Source organism: Crocuta crocuta, unplaced genomic scaffold (assembly GCF_008692635.1).
Source record: "Crocuta crocuta isolate KB4526 unplaced genomic scaffold, BGI_CrCroc_1.0 scaffold13, whole genome shotgun sequence".
Taxonomy (NCBI): Eukaryota; Metazoa; Chordata; class Mammalia; order Carnivora; family Hyaenidae; genus Crocuta; species Crocuta crocuta.
In genome coordinates, this window is record NW_027530007.1 from 37,585 (window position 1) to 57,839 (window position 20,255).

The 20,255-nt window shown below is 55.9% G+C and overlaps 1 protein-coding gene across 1 annotated transcript in view; it reads left to right on the forward strand.

Moving 5' to 3' along the window:
* The first annotated feature begins 6 nt into the window (after nucleotides 1-6).
* DHRS3 (dehydrogenase/reductase 3) overlaps nucleotides 7-20,255 on the forward strand; it is a 39,779-nt gene continuing 19,530 nt past the window's right edge. Inside the window, exon 1 of the mRNA XM_077763776.1 lies at nucleotides 7-303. Coding sequence (XP_077619902.1) covers nucleotides 109-303 — 195 coding nt within the window. The 5' untranslated portion in view covers nucleotides 7-108. The remainder of the gene's footprint in view (nucleotides 304-20,255) is intronic.

A 20,255-nucleotide genomic window follows, 5' to 3' on the forward strand; every position in this document is an offset into this window, starting at 1 on the left:
CCTTCATTCGGTTTATTTATTATTGTTCGGGGTGTTTTCTTTTTTAATTCCTGTTTTTGCTCGGTCCGGGGAGGTTCGCCCCCCCTGCCTGGCTCCGCCGCGCGGAGGATGGTGTGGAAATGGCTGGGCGCGCTGGTGGTGTTCCCTCTGCAGATGATCTATCTGGTGGCCAAAGCAGCCGTCGGACGGGTGCTGCCCGCCAAGCTCCGGGACCTGTCGCGTGAGAACGTGCTCATCACCGGCGGCGGGAGAGGCATCGGGCGCCAGCTCGCTCGCGAGTTCGCAGAACGCGGCGCCAGAAAGGTACGGGGCGCCGCGACTCCTGGGGTTGGGGGCCGAGGCGAGGGGCGCCCCACCTGCCGCGGCCGCCGGAACCCGCGCGCGGCGGAGTCGCCCGCCACCCCACCCTGGGCGCCACCCGCGAGTGCTGAGCTAGTCGGTTTCACCTCGTACATTTTCCCGGGCACCAGACTGCCTTTTTTTGGCAGGTCCGGAGCTGGTCCGCTCCTTTGGGACCGGGGCGGGGGGGGGGCGGTCGGCCGTTCCCCCCCTCCCCGAAACTTAGGAGCCCCACCCATTTTCCACGTTCCTCCCTCGCGAAGGAAGGTGTTGTGTTTCTTGCCCTCGATGCCGCCACCCTGGTGCGCGCAGGGTGTGTGCGCTCCTGGGTAGAGCTGGGAGCCGCCTGCTAGCTGGCTTCGTATTTTCCTTGGCAACCCGCTTCCCAGCCCCAACCTGGGCGGCTGCGGCTCTGGAGGCACGAAGAGAGGGGTACTTGGTTCGGGTTTGAAAGGGGGGAGCGGTCTTGGATGCCTAGCCAGGCCTGACAGGCACTCCCACACCCAGGTGTTTGGAAATCTAGAAAGAGGGGAACACGGGTAACCGGCAGCCCATAAAGAGCCCTTGTTCTCACCTTCAGCCGCTGCCCCCTCCCCCCAGATACAGCCCCAGAGGGCATCCCTCCCCAGTAAATGGGGCGGTGGCACTGTGGGGAGGGCCCTCCCCCTCCCCAGGGCTGTCTTTAGCTTTTTGGTTGGTTACAGCATCTCTTCCCTCTGGTTTTCCCAGACCTGGTGCCTGGGAGTTGGGGAGGGTGAGCCGGCTGTCACCCAACTCTGACCCAAGCCAGGCTGACTCACCCGGTGACTAGAGCAAAGGAGAGAGAGAGACATTGGAGGCTGGCAGGCCAGACTGTCTCGAGCCGGCCCTGTGAGGAGGAAGAGCAAAAACAAGGGAATTAGTTTGAAACTTTGACTGTTTAAAGCAAGGGGGGGCGGGGGGGGGGGAAGGGCCAGCAAAGCCAGCTGATCTGACATGGAGCCACATACCTAGGGGATTAAGTAAATATGTACTGTAGAAAACCAAACCTGCTTGTAATTCCAGGTTGCTTTTGTTTTGTTAAATACTGCCCTGAGATTTACAATTCCTCCGGGGTGGCTCAGACTGGGACTGAACTTTGGAGCCTGAACTATTGGCCAAAGCTGATGGCCGATTAACTCTTCCCCTGCCGGGCCCGCGTGGGGGAGGGGAGGACCGTGGTGGCCCAGCTAGCTGGAGTTGGCTGTCCCTGGCTCCTGCTTCTCCTTGGGTGGTTTGGACAGCTGCTTGACCTTGCAGTTGGAAGAGTAGTTCGGAAGTGTTTTTAACCCTTGGACGCACTGAAAAAGGAGAAGTAAGAGTTGTACTCAGCAGTTTCACTGCCCTGGGGTGATGCCCATCGAAAGTCTCCCAGAGCGCTTTGTGGAGGGGTGGGGGAGCGGGGGAGGGGACCGGAATGGCAGATGAAGGTGTCCTTGTGGGGACATGTGGGGTTTGGGACAGTGGCGTGTGATTGTCATTCCTTAGCTGTCTGCATCCCGCAGAAACTTTCTTCAGACTCTTCCAGCTGGCCCAAGTCCTGGTCTCTTTTTACTGCTTTTGTAACTGGCTGCAGTAGGCTTACGAAGAACTCTTTTTGTCATCTGGAAAAACTTGACTAGTATAAACAACCCTAAATTAAAGAAGTATATGGCATGGGAGGGGGAGGCAGTGAAATAGAGCAGTGGCACCCCACAGGCTCATCCGCTGGGAGCCCGGTCCCTCGCACCCTACTTGGAATGGCCATTTTCTCCCAGGGAATAAACGCAGGGCCAATCCGAAATGTGTCTTAAATTGGTATCGAGTCACCAGAAGCAGGATCCGTGGGGGCCTGTGAGACTTCCAGGGACGTTCATGCTTAGGTTTAGTCATCAGCCCCTTCAAGATGAACGGGGATGCCTCCTCTAACTCCTAACTGTCTGGTCAATTACTAGAGATGTTTCTTAACCAGCCCTCCACTTGCCGCCATGGTGGGGAATTTGGAATCTGCCTGAGTCTGTCTGGGGCCAGTGAGAGAGGGCCCTGGGACAATCCCCAGCCCAGGAGTGTCTGGGGGACCTGTTGGGCTTCGGAGCAAAGGGTGTTGTGCAGTGGGGAATTTACAGGAGCCTGCCGGATGGGGTGGGTGAACTGTGGGCTTTCAGGGTGGTCCTGTAGTGGCTGCAGAGAGCTGGGGAGGGTGCACCCCCTTGCAGCCTGCAGTGATGGGAGACAGGTGAACTTGCTTGCGCCTGAGAGGACTGCCTTTCTCCTCCCTGGCGGCAGCGGTACGGAAGTACGGGCTGCATCGGAGAGCCCTTCCAACCCGGATTTGGGCGGGATCTGGGCGGGGTCGGATCTGGAGGGGGAAGGCCCCCAAAAACGAAAGAAGGAAGAAAGCCCTTCTGCCAACAGGTGGCATATCCAGAAGAGAAGTCTCTTTACTTTTGGGAAAGAGTGGCAACCCCATTTCTCATCATGATCTTCGGCAATATTTGTGGGTGGAAGTGTGTCTCAGGCTACAAACGTGACCCAAACAAGGGTTTTTCTTTTCTTTTTTTAATGTTTTATTTATTTCTAGGAGAGAGAGAGAGACAGCGTGAGCAGGGGAGGGTCAGAGAGAGAGGGAGTCACAGACTGAAGCAGGCTCCAGGCCCTGAGCTGGCAGTCAGCACAGAGCCCGACGCGGGGCTCGAACCCACGAACCGCGAGATCATGACCTAAGCGAAAGTCGAAAGTCGGACGCTTAAGGACGCTTAACCGACTAAGCCACCCAGGTGCCCCCAAACAAGGGTTTTTCTTAAAGGGACACAAAGGCTCTAGGAGTTGGAAGTTTCCTCACCTGAAAACATCTGTTCTTACCCATGTCATCTTGAGGTTACCCAAGGCAGGGGTGGCCATGGTGAGGCTCCCCAAACGGAAGGCTCCTACTGGGTTATTCCCACTACTCTCCTTTTTTAAATTTTCTGTGCTCCCCCGGAATTCCTTCCATGAAAGCATTCACAGAGCTTGGGTGCATCCCTCTTCCCCCCCTTCAAGGCTCCCGGCCGGCTAGCTAGTCAGCTGGCACAGCCTCCGACGTCTTTGACTTTGACAGAGTTTTAGCAGGCCCCGGGAGGACGAGAAGTGGACTGTTTGTGTGGAAGTATTTGCAGTGGCTCTTCCACATTTTGCTCCAATATGAGGCAAGCGGCTGGATGAGAGCCCCGGGCTGGGATTGCAGGCCCGTGGAGCCAGGGGCAAACAAAGACGACCTTATCCATCCACGAAGGAGAGGTGGAGCCAGGACTCAGTGTGAACTGGCTTGGAGTTACATCGCTTTGCTATTACCGAGTTCACAGCATGTGGGTCGATAGCCTCGTTCCTCAAGCAGGGAGCCAGGAGCTAGCCCTTTATGTGGATTCATGAATCCAATCCCCCCGGCCATTCAGCAAGTCCCTTATCCTTCTCTGACGGGCACTAGGGCAGGCCCGAGCCCATCTATGCCATGATGACCGTCAAGTTCACCGAACCTGCTTGAGGTGTCTGTCAGCTGGTTGGTATAGCTCTAAGCCTGGAGAGGCGGTAGGCACAACAGAGATGAAGAAAGACCCAGAGACAGGGCTAGGTGTTTCGAGTCAAGGCACAAATTACAGTGTGTATTCGTTTCGTCTGGCCGCCAGAATGGATCGGCAGGGCCCCACTCCCTTGGAGGACACTACGGGAGACTCCTTCCTTACCTCTTACTGCTCCTGTGGCTCCTGGCGCTCCAGGCTGGATCTCGTCCCCTCATGTGGCCTTCCCCCCTCTGTCTCTGTCTCTACGTCCCCTCCTCTCCGTATAACGATACCAGTCAATGTGTAATGAAGCCTCAACCAGGAATGAATGACCGTTAAAGGATCACATCTCCAAAAACCTTATTTCCAAGCGAGGTCATGTTCAGAGGTTCTAGGTGGACATGAATTGCTCATTCATGGGGGGAGGGGGACACTATGCAGTGGGAGCCCAGTGGAGCTGTTAATCAATAACAAAATCTATGACAAAGGCCCACGGAAGGGCTTCAGGAAGGAGGTAGCATTTGAGTCAAGGGTTCCAACCAGAAGGGATGTATAAAGGTCACTCCGGTGGGGCGCCTGGGTGGCCTAGTCGGTTAAGCGTCCGACTTTCGCTTGGGTCATGATCTCGCGGTTCGTGGGTTCGAGCCCCGCGTCGGGCTCTGTGCTGACTGCCAGCTCAGAGCCTGGAGCCTGTTTCAGAGTCTGTGTCTCCCTCTCTCTCTGACCCTCCCCCGCTCACGCTGTCTCTCTCTCTCCTAGAAATAAATAAAAATATTTAAAAAAAAAAAAAAGGTCACTCCGGGTGCAAGAAACCAACTCATCAAAGACTAGGCAGCCCATTGGAACTGGAGAAAGGACAGAGGCAAAGAAAGACAATATTGTGGATTGGGACAGGGAGTTGGGGAGGTAGGCGGCGAGTCATAGCTCAGACTCTGAGTCAGGCCAGTACAAATAAAAATAGGAAAACGGAAGAAGAGTGGAGAGGGGTCCTGACAGGGATTCTTGTGGGACCCAGAGTCACCAGGACAAAGTAGCTGTATTAAACAGTGATGGGCGGGACGCCTGGGTGGCTCAGTGGGTTACGCGTCCAACTTTGGCTCAGGTCGTGATCTCCCCATTTTGTGAGTTCAGGCCCCACATCGGGCTCTGCATTCCTGCTTGGAATTCTCTCTCTTCCTCTCTCTCTCTCTCTGCCCCTCCCTAACTTGTACACTTGCTCTCTTTCTCTCTCAAATAAATTAACTTTAAACAATGATGGGTGATGAAGGTCAATGGCCTGTCCCCCACTTCCCTCCCCGCCAATCCTCACCCTGAATGCAGACTTTGCCAGAAGTTTCTGGGAAAAGGACCAGGCTCCCATTTGCTGCATCTTGGAGCAAAAAGGTAGGTCTCCTGTCCAACCTGTGGCATCTAGGAAAAGCCTTTCAGCCTGTAGCATCAGGTCAATGGGCCTTACAATTTGGGCTGTGTCATGAATGGGCAAACACCTCCCTCTTACCGCCCCGCCCGCTTCCCCTGGGGACTAAGGCCGCACAACTGGACCCATGCCAGCTGTGGCCTGGCTTACCTGGGCGCTCTGCTATAACCCCGGGAAAGGAACTACCTTCTCTGGGCTGCAGCAGAGAGGCACCCCATACAGTGAGAGAAGGCGCAATGGCCCCTGAGATCCTGGCCTGCCTTAACAGTCTCATTTCATGGATCAGCCTCCCAGAAAAACACCAGACTGCGAAGCTCCCCGAGTTGGGAGGAAGAGACCCCTGCAGAAGCCAATTGTCCTCCTCACTCCCGATCTCAGTCTTTCTTGCTACTCATCAGATCCCACTGACTGAAAACAGAAACAGCTCAGGGTTGGGAAATGTGCCCGCGGTGGACGGGAAGCTCACTCCCATTGCTCAACTATCTCAACAGCCTCCAGGTACCTGTCTGCCATGGGTTTATTTCAACTCTTATAAGAGATGTTAATATTATTTTTTAAGTTTATTTAATAATTTTGAGAGAGAGAGAGAACCAGCGGGGTGGGGGGGCAGAGAGAGAGGGAGACCTAGGATCCGAAGTGGGCTGTGCTGACAGCGGACAGCCTGATGTGGGGCTTGATCTCACCAGCTGTGAGATTATGACCCGAGCTGAAGTCGGATGCTTAACCGACTGAGCCACCTGGGTGCCCGGGAAATGTTATTTTCAACCTGTAGCTTTCAAGGGATCGAGGGGCCCAAATTTCCCAACTAGCATATGAAGAACTTTCAGCTTTAAAAAAAATTTTTTTTAGTGTTTATTTATTTTTGAGAGAAAGAGACACAGAGCGCGTGTGGGGGAGGGGCAGAGAGAGAGGGAGTCACAGACTGAAACAGGCTCCAGGCCCTGAGCTGGCAGTCAGCACAGAGCCCGACACGGGGCTCGAACCCATGAACCACGAGATCATGACCCGAGCTGAAGTCTGATGCTTAACCGACTGAGCCACCCAGGGGCCCCTAGAACTTTCAGGATTTTTTTTTTTAATGTTTTATTTATTTCTAGGAGAGAGAGAGAGACCGCGTGAGCAGGGGAGGGTCAGAGAGAGAGGGAGTCACAGACTGAAACAGGCTCCAGGCCCTGAGCTGGCAGTCAGCACAGAGCCCGACACGGGGCTCGAACCCATGAACCGCGAGATCATGACCTAAGCGAAAGTCGGACACTTAACCGACTGAGCCACCCAGGCGCCCCTAGAACTTTCAGCTTTTATCCTACAGTCGCCAGCTTGTCTATCCGAGCTTCAGAGAATGCTCACTAGATCTAGTAATGCTAAGCCTGAGTCAGCGAGCTCACATTCAGGCTACCTAGCCTGGCCTCTAGTCCTTGCTTCGCGTCCAGGCTCTCGTGAGCCTCCAGCTTCTCAGGGCCTTGGCTGTGACCCCTGCACAGAACCCTCAGACGTCTTCGTCATTATGGCTACTTACCCTGCTTGCTGAGGTCATCACTGAGAAATGACCCCAGCCTTATTTATGAGAAGGTAGCCCTTGGCTGTCCTTTCTCCCCGGGAAAGCCATCTGATTGTCACGGCCACTGCAACATGTTCCCACAAGGACCTTGTCCCAACCTGCCACCGCCATCAAAATCCAACAGAGTCCTGGGCATCAGCGCCGGAAGGACTCCAGACCCAACATACTGTCCTCATTTATCCTGTGCGAAAGCACCACCCCCGCCTAGAATGTTCTAAGAGGCTCTCCCTGTTGTTGCCTTCAAAAGACAATCCAGAAATACACTAAGTACATAAGATATTTGAAAGGAAACATTTGAAACGCATTATTCAGATGAACCATGAAGGTCAGGAAAAGTTAAAGCCAAATGAGAAGGCGACAAGGGAATCTGTTGAGACGCCAGCATGTGCGCCTGCGGTGCGGCCAGTGCGGGAGGCGTTAGCGCTCCAAAAAGGAGTCCTCCGGATTCTTAAAAAGAGAGCGCCAGACATCAGCAAATGAATGGTGGGTGGGAACCCATTCATTCATTCATCCATTCCCTTAGTCATTCATTCAACAGATCTCTGCACCTTCTGTGTGCCCGGTATCCTGGAGGCCCTGGGGAAACAAACAGTAACGAGCAAAGCGGACAGAAATCCCCAACCGCGGACAGTTCAGGGAGGGGGACACACAGATAATAAACAAGAGACATAAAATAGAGAGAGCACATTAGCTCATAATAAGTGCTCAGGGGAACACAAATGAGGCAAAACAGACCGAGAGGGACATCGTGGGAGAGGAGGGAATAGCATTCCAGGCTGTGCAGGGGTGGGCGGAGGGAGGGGGCCAGGGCAGGGGCTTCCGCGGGAGGGCAGGGCAGGTGGGAATCAACAACCTCTACGACTGCCTTTGGCTTTGATGCTGAGTGAAGCTGGGAGCAGTTGGAGGGTTTGGGGCCGAGAAATGACGAAATGACGGATCTAATCTGAGTCTTAGGATCTCGAGGCTGCAAAGACAAGGGAGATGTTATCAGGCCTGGGGCAGGGGGCCTTTAGAAGCCAGCCCCCCACCCCCAGCATCAGCACCTCCCGCCAGACTTGCTCTGCCCTCTTCGGAGAGCGTTCCGGAGCTCAGGGCCCGCTCTCAGCTTTGCACGTGGGATTTAGATGCTGGCTGTGTCCTCCCGGTAACTCTAAAGTCAGACGGAAGTGAACGGGTTGAAAGGTTGGCTGGAGCACCCGCGGTGGAGTGGGTGGGAGTCATCTGGGGGTGACCAGGTCCTGATCTCTTCTCGCCGATACCTCCGGCGAAGAATGCCAACGAGCTGGAGGGTGGCACCGCTCTGGGTAATTGTGACCGTGTCAGACTGTGTCGCTAGATTCCGCGAGCAGAGGAGCCACAAACACAAGGTTCTCGCCCGGTGTGATGACTGTCCCCAGACTGACAAAGCCCCTGCAGCCCCAGCAAGATGACTTGAACGGCCATAAAGATGAACTCCCCCCGCCCCTCCTAAAATTACAACAAAAGCAAATTGTATTGGTGCCCGGGGTGAAGGAGACGCTTTTCCGTTGCACTTTGTCGAAGGACTTCTGGAGCACTGCGGTCAGGATTGGTCAACACTTTGAGAGGGTCCTTGAGCAGCTGGAGGGCGTCCAGGATGACAGGGACTTAGGTTGGGTGGCAAATCCGTGACTACTTTAGGGGCTGGAGACGGAACCAGCTGCCCGGCGGTTGGCGGAGGCAAGGCGCCTGGTCCAGGAGGGGGGAAGGGCGGTGCCAGGCTGCGGGGCGGGCTCCGCGATGTGCGCTCGGGTCCCGCACCAGGGCCGCCGTCCTGCCCTTTGGAGCCGAGCGGGCTGCTCTGTGAGCGAGTGCGCTGTGGACTCCTGCCACAGGGAGGTGAGGTTCTGGGCGGCCCCCCGGGGCCCTTCCACCCCGGAGGCTCTGAATCATTGTCACTGCGGTGAGGACCGTGACCCAGGCAGGGCCAGCTGCCTCAACCAACGCTTGGAAGAGGACAGCCCTTCTCCACATGAACTTTAGGGGCCGTGTCGTTCCTTTGCTTGAGTTTTTCAGGCGGAAAGGAGGGTGCAGGACAAGCCCCCGTCACATCCTTCACTCTGACCTTCAATCATGACTCAGACCCTGCGGCCCCCAAACTGGATGCTGAGGGCTTCCTTGGGCCCCTGGCAGCCTGCGTGACTGCGTGCTCTATGCGGCCGTGAGGGACTAGAGTATAACGTGACAGGTGCTTCCCTAGGTGACCTTCCTGGTCTAGTCTTGGGTGACCATTCAGTACTTTCTCACATTCGCTGTCGTGCCTGTGACCGGTGGTAGGTGTGATCGGCAGCCGGCTTCTAAGATGCAGGTGAGGTGACTGGTCCAGGATGCTTGGGGCCTAAGGCAGACGTTGAACTCAAGATTCTCAGCTTCAAAACTGGGCCGTTGGCCATGAGGACAGATCATCTCAGCGTGGCCCCGCCTACCCCAGTCAGGGTTACAGAAGGTCAGGAGACAAGCTGTTAAATGACGGGGCCTCGCACACAGAGGGTTCTGGACAGAGGATTGATAAGCTGTACCAGAATCAACAGGATGGAGTCAACAGGATGGGCCAGGATGTAGTTCAGTTCCCCTTTACTAAAAACAGTTTTTTAAGCACTGAGTAACACTGTTTGCATACAATGAATGGGATACTTGCCAAAGACTTACTTTAAACAACTGAAAAGCAGGAAAACAACACAGTTGTACTTAGAACGTACTTCATTTGGACTTGATTTGATGAGCAGGGTCACACCTCTAATATGCCAGGAGCCAGCTTTGCAGGAACAGGGAGTGCTAGCAACTTTAGTTAATCCTGAGGCCCCCCAGCTCCGTCCTCTGATGGGGACCAAGAGCTTTGATAGTACAGAGAAGGGAGCAGTCATTGTACATTAAGGGAAATCTTGGAAGACTTCTTGGAGGAGGTGGCAATGTAGGGAATTGTAGTAAGTCTTCATCTTTTGTTGATTGTAGAACCCTGGGAGGGTCTGAAGAAACTATAAACCCTGTTATAAGGGGGCGCCTGGGTGGCTCAGTCAGATAAGCGTCTGACTTCGGCTCAGGTCATGATTGCACAGTTCGTGAGTTTGAGCCCCGCGTCGGGCTCTGTGCTGACAGCTCAGAGCCAGGAGCCTGCTTCAGATTCTGTGTCTCCCTCTCTCTCTGCCCCTCCCCTGCTCGCACACTCTCTCTCTCAAAAATAAATTAACATTAAAAACATTTTTAAAATAAACAAATAAACCCTGTTCTAAGAATACACGATACGTATATTTTTTTGAGAGTGTGAATACGCATGCGCCGGGGAGGAGCGGAGAGGAAGAGAGGGAGACTCCAAGCAGGCTCCACGCTGTCAGCGCAGAGCCCAACATAGGACTCCATCTCACGAACCACAAGATCATGACCTGAGCAGAAATCAAGAGTCAGACGCTTAACAGACTGAGCCACCCAGGCGCCCCAGGAGAGATTCTTAAGCAGGCACCACACCCAGGGTGGAGCCCGTCTAAGGGCTCGATGTCACAACCGTGAGATCATGACCTGAGCCAAAGTCAAGAGTCAGACGCTTAACCAACTGGGCCACCCAGGCACCCCATGATACACATTTTTAAAGTTTATTTGTCTTTGAGAGACAGAGAGACAGAGAGAGAGAGAGAGAGAATCCCAAGCGGGCTCTGGCTGCACTGTCAGAGCCCAATGCAGGATTCGATCTCACAAACCGTGAGATCACGACCTGTGCCGAAATCAAGAGTCAGATGCTTAACCAACTGAGCCACTCAGGCGCTCCGTGATACACAGTTTTATGCTTTTAAGTGGCCCTTATGCCCCTGATATCCACACACCAGGTTAGGAAGCTTTGCACTAGGTCTAATCAAAGTCCATCTAAGTCCTTCAGGCTTGGATTCCGGTGCAGGACTCGAGCTCACACCACAGGCAGGGGACCCCCTGGGGCCCTGTGACCCAGAAGCCAGAGCCAAGCCCAAGCGGACAGCACAGATTTGTGGCCTGGTGGTGCTTAATGCCAACAGTAGTCAGTCCGGCACAGGCCACTGGCCCCAGCCTCTCTGACTCCGCTGGCCACCCCCTGTTGGGGGAATGCAACCTTGAGACCCCTCTGCAGGGGCCTTTCAGGGAAGGGGCTAGAAAAGCATTTTGATCATGAACAATATGACCGTTTTGTCCACATTTGAAATATACCGCTGGGGAGGTGTGTATAGATAATTGTCTCTGTCTGTCCCGTTTCTATAGCCCTTTGGCCCATCTAGGCCCCCATGGACCCCAAGGCAGACCCCAATACCATTTGAGGTTCCAGAACCCGGTTTTCAGAGTGCGTTCCAGAGCATCCGAGGGGCTCCAGGAAGGTGGGACCACATGGGAGGTAGAATAAACATGGTTCTGAGGGGCCCCCGCCTCCACCTAACAGATCGGCTTCCCTTCTGTTTAATACCTTTGAATTCCATGTAAAAATTTTTGTGTGCATTTTGCAAGAATGCCATTACTTTAAAGAGAAGAAAGAAATACAGGTTAAAAATAGCTGTTCTCGGAAATGCTCAGGGCACATGCCTCTTCCGGTTGGTCCTTGGATCTGCCCAACGTCAGCACACGGGTCCTCAGTCCTCGGCTCTTTCTTGGGAGGCCAGGAGATGTGTGGACTGACGGGTCCTCTCGTGAGCTTGGCCCTACAGGAGAGGGACCCCCTCCCCACCCCAGGCATGTGGCACCCCAGGGTCCTGCTCAGCCCTCAGCCAGGGCCCCTTCGCCATCACTATGAGTCCACGAGCTTGACGCCTTCATTTCTCCACCGGGATTGGAAGGGCCTCCCAAGTTCAGCCTCCACCCTGAAGGTCTGGGATTCGGCCACCGCGCTCATGCAGTTCCTACATGGGGGCCTCCCAGCCACCTGCTGTGTGACCTTGGACAAGTAACTTTATCTCTCTGGGCTTCAGTTCCCCTATCTGAAAAATGGAGGTGTGGAGATTGAGTGAAATAACTTGTGTAAACCTCCTAGTTCATCATTTGCAAGAAAGGATGGTTCCTTCTGGTCAGGAGTAGGAGGTGGGGACAGGGAGGGCTGTGGGGGTGCAGGGGGAGGCAGTGGNCCAGGATTCTGCACCTTTTGCTTCCTGAACCAAGTAGTCTGCTGGGCATGGGAGACGGGGAGGTGGGGGGTGGGGGGCAAAAGTCAAAGACCAAGCTGGCTGGATCTGCCTGGTTCTGAGACTCCCCAGGAAGGGGGTTATCCCATCCATGCCACGGGAACCCCAGGGCCGTTTTAGCTCCTGACGCTTTCTAGAAGACGGTGGGAGGGAATCACTCTTCCCGCAGAGAGGGCTCAGAGCCCCGTGTCTTCCCAGCCCACTGGAGTCCTCCAACCCTGTGGACATGGCTGGTAATGACCATCCCTTTCCTTGCGGGCAGGGGCCGGGCCGGTGCAGGCCTTTCTGTGGGTGAAGAGCAGAGGGGGGCTGGCCAAGGGCCCGGTCCCCGCTCCCGTCCCGGCTGCCCACTCCCCTGAAAACCACTCGGCTTCCCCTCCATGGGTTTTCATTAGTCATTTTCATCTCTGCATCCAAGTAGCTCAGTTGGTCGGGGTTGGGCTGTGGTGAGGCCAAAGTCACAGGTTTCCATGGCAACTCAGGGCGCTCTGTGGCTGCTTGTCGCCATGTGTCTTGTGCAAAAGACCGGAAGGTCCTGGGGGAGCAGGGGACAAGTCTCCTTGCTCACCAAGCGTCCTAGGCACCTGGCACAGTATCAGGCACACAGTAGGCACTCAACAGATGTTTGTTGCCTGAGCAAATACATGACCGACCCATGCTGGCCAGTTTAGAGCCTGTGTTCGCTGAGTGCTCACTGTGCCCGGGGACCGTGTTCTGAGCACTTTACACATAACAAGTCATTTACTCCCCACAGGAGGCGCCGCTCCCATCGTCTCTTTGGCCACGACCCTGGGGGTCAGTAACTTGAGATCTCACAGCTAGTAAGCGACCAAGCAGGATTTGAACCCAAGGTGTCCCCCTGAGCCAGTGATTTTGGTACTTCATCAAGCCATCAGTCTGTGGGACAGAAGAGGTCATGTTGAACAGTCCCCTGGCAGACGCTGTGCTGCGGGTGAGGTCAGCAGCCAGGGGGTCTAAATGCCTCAAGCAACACTAACTACATACAGTTCTCCTGACGGTGGGTCTGGTGGTGTCCTTCAGACTGGTTTGATGACCTCTGGGACCGGAAGGCCCGTGGGTAGGTCTAGCTCTGGGCATGGCTTCAGGGGCTCACACACTGTTGTCCGGATCCAGCCTCTCTTTGGGCAGCCTTCCTGCTCACGTCTGCACCTCGCTGCCTTAAATACCCCAGCTGCCAGTCCAGGGGATGGACTGGTATCTTCTGCTCAGCCGTTCCAGAAGGATCCGGGACTTGAGCCTCCCTGTCTGTGGCTGGGTTGAGCCTGAAGCAGTCGCTAGCGATGGGTCACAGGTCTGTCTCCGAGTCAGGGGCAGATCGGCCCCAGCCAAGTCACAGTGTTTGAGTGAGGAGATGGGCTTCCGTGGGGGCTGTGGGAGTGCTGTTACCAGGATCAAGGTATGGGGAGCAGGTGTTTAGTACTCCTGGTAGAAGGACCAATCCAGTTTTCAGTCATCTCAAGCAGAAACTTCTGGGAGATCCAGGCCTGCCTGTTAGCCATTCCTCCCAAGCCTAGTCCTGCAGACATTATCAGGTCATTTATTGACACTCAGGGTCTAAAGGGACGAAATGGTCTTTTCAGGGTTGAGCTGAAACCTCCTCACCCTCAGGGAGTTTGTAGTTCAAAGAGGAAAAATGAGCAGCCAGTCAAGGTGGCCTAGCAGGTTGTCAACAGACTTAATTTGTGACCTTTTCTAAAAGATTGAAGGCCGCTATGAGAAGAGAGTAAAGAAGTCCCTTTGCCGGGTGGCTGTTCATCTGGTGTTTTGCTGGGTGTGAAAAGCCCAGCTCTCCCTCCTTTCTGGCTCCAGGCAGGTGAGCAGAAGGGAGCCCAGACTGGGTCCTTCCAGGGTGGGAAGAAGAGCCCCTGGGGAACTTCTGGAACTTCCAGGACCAGGGTCCTTTTAGAGGCCAGGCAGCCAGCACAGCATGCTCTGACCCTCACGGGCCCGCAGCAGGTCATCCTGGGCAGCTGGGGCCAGCGTGACCACAAAGGGCAGCGCGACCTTCCTGCAGGCAGGCCGGCCTCCCAGACACACCCACGTGACATCAGGCCACCTTGGCTCCCGCACCCCATGTCCTCACCTCTCACTTGGCACAGAGGGGTTCCTGCCTCACTTCTCCAGGCCACTCCCCTGTGAGCACACAGCGGAGTGCAGGAGAGTGGGTGGGGGTCCTCCAGGCCCACCCGGGGCACGGGGGCCATCACATGCCCCTCTGAGGGCTCACCCCTCCTTGGCCAGCAGATCCACTGTCCCGGTTTGGGGGCCGCCCCTTGTGCCTTTGTATTGGGAGGTGTGTGTGTGTGTGTGTGTGTGTTTGCACGCACAGACGTGAACTCCCATGTGTTGGGCACACACACACCCCTACATTCGATTCTTGGCCCTGCTCCAGGAGCCAGCAGAGAACAGTATAGTTTAGATTTTGAGCTCGGGAACCTCAAACCAAAGTTCTTCCACGTACTTTGCTGAGTGACCCTGGGCAAGCTTCCAGACCTCGCTGAGCCTCAGTTCCCTCATCTGTAAAACGAGGACTCAATGAGACAATGTGTAGGAAGTCCTGAGCCCGAAACGAGGGCTCAGTATGTGCTGGCCATGGTGGTAAGGTCATGGATCATGTTTGACTCTTCACCGCAACCCGTCTCCTACTCTCTCTACAAAAGCATTTCTTTATGAAAGGTGTGTTTTAAGCCAGTGTGGATGGTTTAGATGGGGGAGGGGCTGCTGTGTCACCAACAGCCCACAGACTTCGAGGCAGACAGACCTGAATTCCAATCCCAGCATCTCCGGCCAGAGACCTTGGCCAAGGTCCTCAACCTCTCCACAGGAGCTTTCCGTGGCCGTGCTAACATGCCGCCACGTGCTCGGTGGCTTAGAACAGCGTACACATACACTCTTAGCGTTCCGGGGCTCAGAAGCCCTGTTAACACGGGTCTTCCCGGGCTAAAGTCAAGGTATCGGGGCTGCATCCTTCTGGAGGCTCTAGGGGATCATCTGTTTCCTTGCGCTCTCAGCGTTTAGAGCGCCTGTGTCCCTTGGCTGGTGGCCGCTCCTCCATCTCCAAAGCCAGCGGCTGCCATGCTCACCCACATTTCCTCTTACCCCCTTCTTCGGGCCCCACTTGTCCACTTTTAAGGCCCCCTTGCGATTACACTGGGCCCGCTTGGGTAATTCAGGATAATCTTCCTATTTTGAAGTCAGGTGATTAGCAAGTTTAATTCCATCTGCAGCCCTGATCCCCCTTTCCCATGTAAGGTAACACATTCACAAGTTCTGGGGATTAGGGCCCGGGCAGCCTGGGGAAGCTTTCTCATCTGCAAAGTGACAGGGCTAATCCCAACCTCCCGGGCCCATCGGGAGGATTCCAGGAGATGGTCCAACATGCCGGGCAGGGCCTCTGGATCTGCCCTGAGCACCTGCTGAATACAGAGCTCTGTCCCAGGTGCCATCCAGGGTCCCCAAGGACGGAAGGTGTCACAGGTCCTGCCGTAGAGCTGCTGGTATTGTGACAAGGCCCGTAGAGCAGCATCAGGGAAGGTTTGCCCTTGGAGAGCAGAATAGGAAACCGGGATTTTATCGACCCTGCGCTGGGTGAACAGCTGCTCCACAGAAGAGAATACCGTGGGCCAACCCGGAAGGCTTCCTAACGGGGGCAGATTTGACAGCAGGGAAGGGCACGCAGGGGACTCTCCTAGGTCACGGGGCCCAGGTGGGCATTGCAGAGAGAAAGCACAAGGCCGCCGGGGTGGCTCAGTCTGTTAAGCGTCCGACTCTTGGTGTGGGCTCAGGCCATGATCTCACGGTTTGTGAGTTCGAGCCCCACATCGGGCTCTGTGCTGCCAGCACAGATTCTCTCTCTCCCTCTCTGCCCCTCCCCTGCTCTCTCAAAGTAAATAAATAAAAACTTTATAAAAAAAATAACTTAAAAAAAGAAAAAACACAAGGTTCTGGGTTCCAGCCTCGGTCTAGCTGGGAAAATGGACCAGTGGCCCTCAGTAACATGTATGGTGTGATGAGTGCTTTGATGAGCAGAACATGGTAGGAGCACTTCTGGGCACAGAGTAGGGCTTCCAAACAGTCTCTGACTTTGCTGTCAATCAGCCCTCCTATACGCTAAGGGATTTACAGGGACCCTCTGATTTGCTCCTCAGAGCAACCCTCGGAGGTAGGAACTGTTCCTGACCTCATTTTTCAAATGAGAAGAATAAGGCTCAGGGATGTTAAATACTTGCCTAACATCACACAGCACACATAGTCAGGGGATTCGAAGCCAGGCGGTCTGGCTGCTGGGGAAGGAGGGCTGCGAGTGGCCAGGCCTGGAGTCTAAGGGGAGGCATCGAGGAGGAGGAGGAGATGGAGGCCACAGAAAGAAAACATCCCAGGCAAAGGGGAAGCACGCGTCTGGAAAACGGGAGAGGAGTTTGGACTTGTTGGAACAGAAGTGTGTACAAGGTGGTGGGAGATAGATGGTAAAGGGCGACCCCTCACGGTGCTTGGTGGCCACAGACTTGATGGAAAGAGCACTAGGGAGCCAAAGAAGAGCTTCTACAGGGGGCAGGACCAGCCCGGGTTCCTGGAAGGTGAGGGAAGCCTGCTTTGCCAGCAGAATTCTCCCTTTCCTGCAGGGCTGGTGCTGAAGGGAACCCCCTCCCGGCCGGGCATTCCGGGCCAGGCAAGGACCGTGCAGGTTGTGCTGATCAGGCCAATTCCCTGGTTGCAAAACGTCCCACTGCTTCCCCAAATCCCCCAGCCCTGGGGGCCCAGATCCCCAGCCTGATAGCGTGACGCCAGCCAGCCGGAAGGGTCAACTCCATGGCGTTCGACCTTCCTCCTGCAGGGTTTAGACCGATTCCTAATTAATGGCCTGTAGGATAGATAGTTACCTTGGCACAGCTTGCAAGTAATTTAAAGCTTGTCCTCAGGAGGCCGGTCCATAAATAATGCTTAATTAGCTGAAGGTCTTCCTGGGACACACCAGCTCAGGGAGCCCCGCACGCCTGGCTCGGATAGGAAGGGGATGCCGAACGAGTCCTCCCCCAGTGAGAAATTGGTCTTCTCTTTCCCAAAACAACAGCTATAGTCTCACCTCCTCCAGCAGCGGCCAGAAATGTTACCAGGGTTGGGGTCCCAGCTCAGCCATTCCTGGCCAGGCCCTTGATAGTTCCAGGCCCTTGGTGACCCCTTGAGGACATGCTTAAATGTATGGGTCAAAGTAAGAGGGGAAAAAAAAGGACTTTGGGGACTCTGGGTTTAGGAACTGAGGCTAGGGGGTTATAGACCTCCCCGAAGCCCCTTCTACAAGCTCTTGAATGAAAGCCAGAACACTGGGGACCACTGTGACACAACTGTTTGCACCACTAAATCTAGTAACACTTCCACATTGACTGCTTCTGGTTTTTGCGCGTGTAGAGCGGGTGTGGAGGCAACCGTGGATCAGGCAGCTGTTGTCGGCCGTCTGTTGGGGTGTGCTGTCCCTTCTGCCTCGCGCAGTGGGTCTGTTGGAGCCGTGTCTCCTGCTGCCCGGGGAAGGAGGGGTCGGCACGTGACTCGGCATTCCATGCCCCTGGGTCTTGCTATTGAGCCCACTCTGTGTATTAGCCCTGCCGGCTTCCTCGGCGCGGTGCCTGTGCGGGCGCTCAGGGCCTCGTACCTTATCCCTCCCGAGAACCCCCTTCAAGACACAGTATCGCCCGTGTCACAGGTGCGCTCACATACTCATCGGGCACCTGATGGCCATGCCAGGTGTGGGAATTCATCTCGAGAGCGTGCGTTCTAGAATGTGTGCTGGAGGAGCAAAGAACTAACTTAACATTTCAGACAGCGGCAGCATGCTGTAAAGACAATAAAACAGGGTTACGTGAGGGAGAGAGATTTAAGTATTAACCTCGGTGACAGGGAACTGGAATGGTCTCTGGTGACAGGCGGTGCCGTGCTGCGTTCCTGGGGTGCTTTCTAAAGATCTGTCGTCATTTCTCCTTTACCCCCAGTCACCACAAGGACTTGAATTAGTGGAGTCCAAGGAGGGGTCGGTGTGGAGGCTCCTTGGGCCCCGGGGACTATTTAGCCATAGGTCCCCAAGGCCCAGGCCACTCACAGGAAATCCAGAAGGCAAGTCTGGGAGGTGGGCGAGGAGAGGGCCTGCGTCAGTTCCTCTCCGGGTCCCCAGGTTCTATGCCGGGCCGGGTAGCTGAGGCTTCTAGCCTGGCCCCAGCAGCGGGGCCAGGCCTCCTCGCACTTTTGACCTTCCCACACCGGCACAGGGAGGCCAGTTTTGATTCTTCCCACTTCCCCAGAGGGAGATGGTAATGCCCAGAGATGCCAAGTGACTCATGCAAAAGTCTCACAGCAAATCAACTCCAGAGCCCAGCGCTGGCCTGCTGGCCCCAGCCCGGCTGCTGGCCGTTCCCAAGGGCAGTTCAGACACCTGGGCTGCCAAGGCGGTGGGGGCCAGGGCCGTTCCGGGAGTTGCCTGAAACGCAGGGCGGTACCCTGGTGCCTGGCGGAGGAGGGCAGCCGTGGGGACTGGTGGCATCTGGTCGCACCTGGAGGAAGAACCCCCAGCACCCCTGCTTCCATTTAGAGGGATGCACTTCCCAGAAAGTCGAGCTCAAAGGCAGGCACTTCCCCAGTGTGCTGGGCAGAAAGCCCGGCGCCGACCCCGGAGGCTCAGCCCTCTGGTCTGGAGGCCCTCCTGGAGAGGCAGGGGATGGGGTCCCCAGCGGAGAGGCCGACCCCAGATGGGTGGACGCTGCCGGGCCCTCCAGGGACGCTCCGGGGGAGGGAGGCCGCGCTCCAGCTGGGCCGGTGCCTGCCAGGGGGGGCGGCGGAGGGTTCACGCCGCGGCCAGCAGACTGGCTGCGTGTTGCAATGTCTGGTGGCGTTTGCAGCATCCTGTCCGTGTGTGCAGCTGGGGTAACCTCAGGCCGGCGCGGAGGAGCGTGTGTGGCGCGCAGGCCTTGCGGCCTGGAGGCTGCTGGCACCTTGCATCTCATTTACAGCTCCGGGTTCAGCCTCGGGCCAGCGGCGCCGTGACGTCACGCCGTTTGTTTACCGCCCNAGACCCGTTGAGGTTTCTCCGGGCGGCTCCTCCTTGCCACCCCCTCACCCCGTCATGTGAGCACAGACTCGCCTCCCTGCACCGAGCAGGCTGCGGCGGCTCATGAGCTGTCAGGGGCCGTGTCGGGATGGCCGGCGCTTTGTTATTGGAAACTGATGTGTTTACCAGCGGCGCGCTAGGTGGGTAGCTGGCCTGCTTGGCTGGCATCCAGGCACCCTCTTCCCGGGGAGGCGGCCCTTGCCACCTGGAACTGTTTCCTCACTCACCAGCACCCCTCCCTCTCGCTTTGCCTAAGCCCAGTGCTCTGGATGCTGGAGGGACCTGGGGATCTAAGTCTGGATCTTTCCTCTTCCTCCGTACCTGGGACTTGCCAAAGCCGACCTTCCCGGGAGAGGGAGGCTCAGAGTCTCAGTCTACGATCACTAGATCACTGTTCTTCCGTTTTCTCAGGCTAACCCCTTTGGGGTCTTCTTGGAACCCCTCTTCCTCTGGCTGCCTAATCCTGAACCCCGCCTCTGGCCTCCCCTTCACCCACCGGCCCCATCTGTCTCAAGTGTCACCTGCCTATAGAGCAGCTCTTGACAGCACCCCCCGCCCCTGCACTGCCCTGATTCCCACTCCCATTCCAGCCCCCCCAACCCAGCGGTCAGAACTGGTTCCAGAATCCAAGTCAAAGGCGGTCATTTCTGTGGTCACAGCCCTCTAAAGGGTTTCCAGTCTCCCCAGGAAGAGAATTCCATGGCCCCCCCTCCCCCGCACTCCTTACACCCTACAGGGCTCAATTTCATGTCTGCCGCTTGGCCTCCCTGCTGTTCCCCAACGCCCTGAGCTCATTCCCACCCCAGGACCTTTGCATTGGCTGCTCCTTCTGCCTGGAAGTCTCTTTCCCCAGAAAGAGCACCCTTGAATGTGTGAGTGAGTGAGTGAGTGAGTGAGTCAGGACAGGGAGCAGTGAAAGAGCTTGGCTTTGGGGTCTAGGTTGAAACGCTGCTCTGTAACTTCTGGTAGCACAGCTTGCGTGCGTTATGTAGCCTGCGTTCATTCACACACCACACTTACGGCCCCGTTTCTCAGAATGGTGATGCTGGGGAGCGGCCTGTGACCACGGGCTCTCCTCCCCTTCTCGGCACCTGCATCGCAAGGTCGCCTGGTGTTCTCGGCCGGGAGGGAGGTCCAGAGGCGTCAG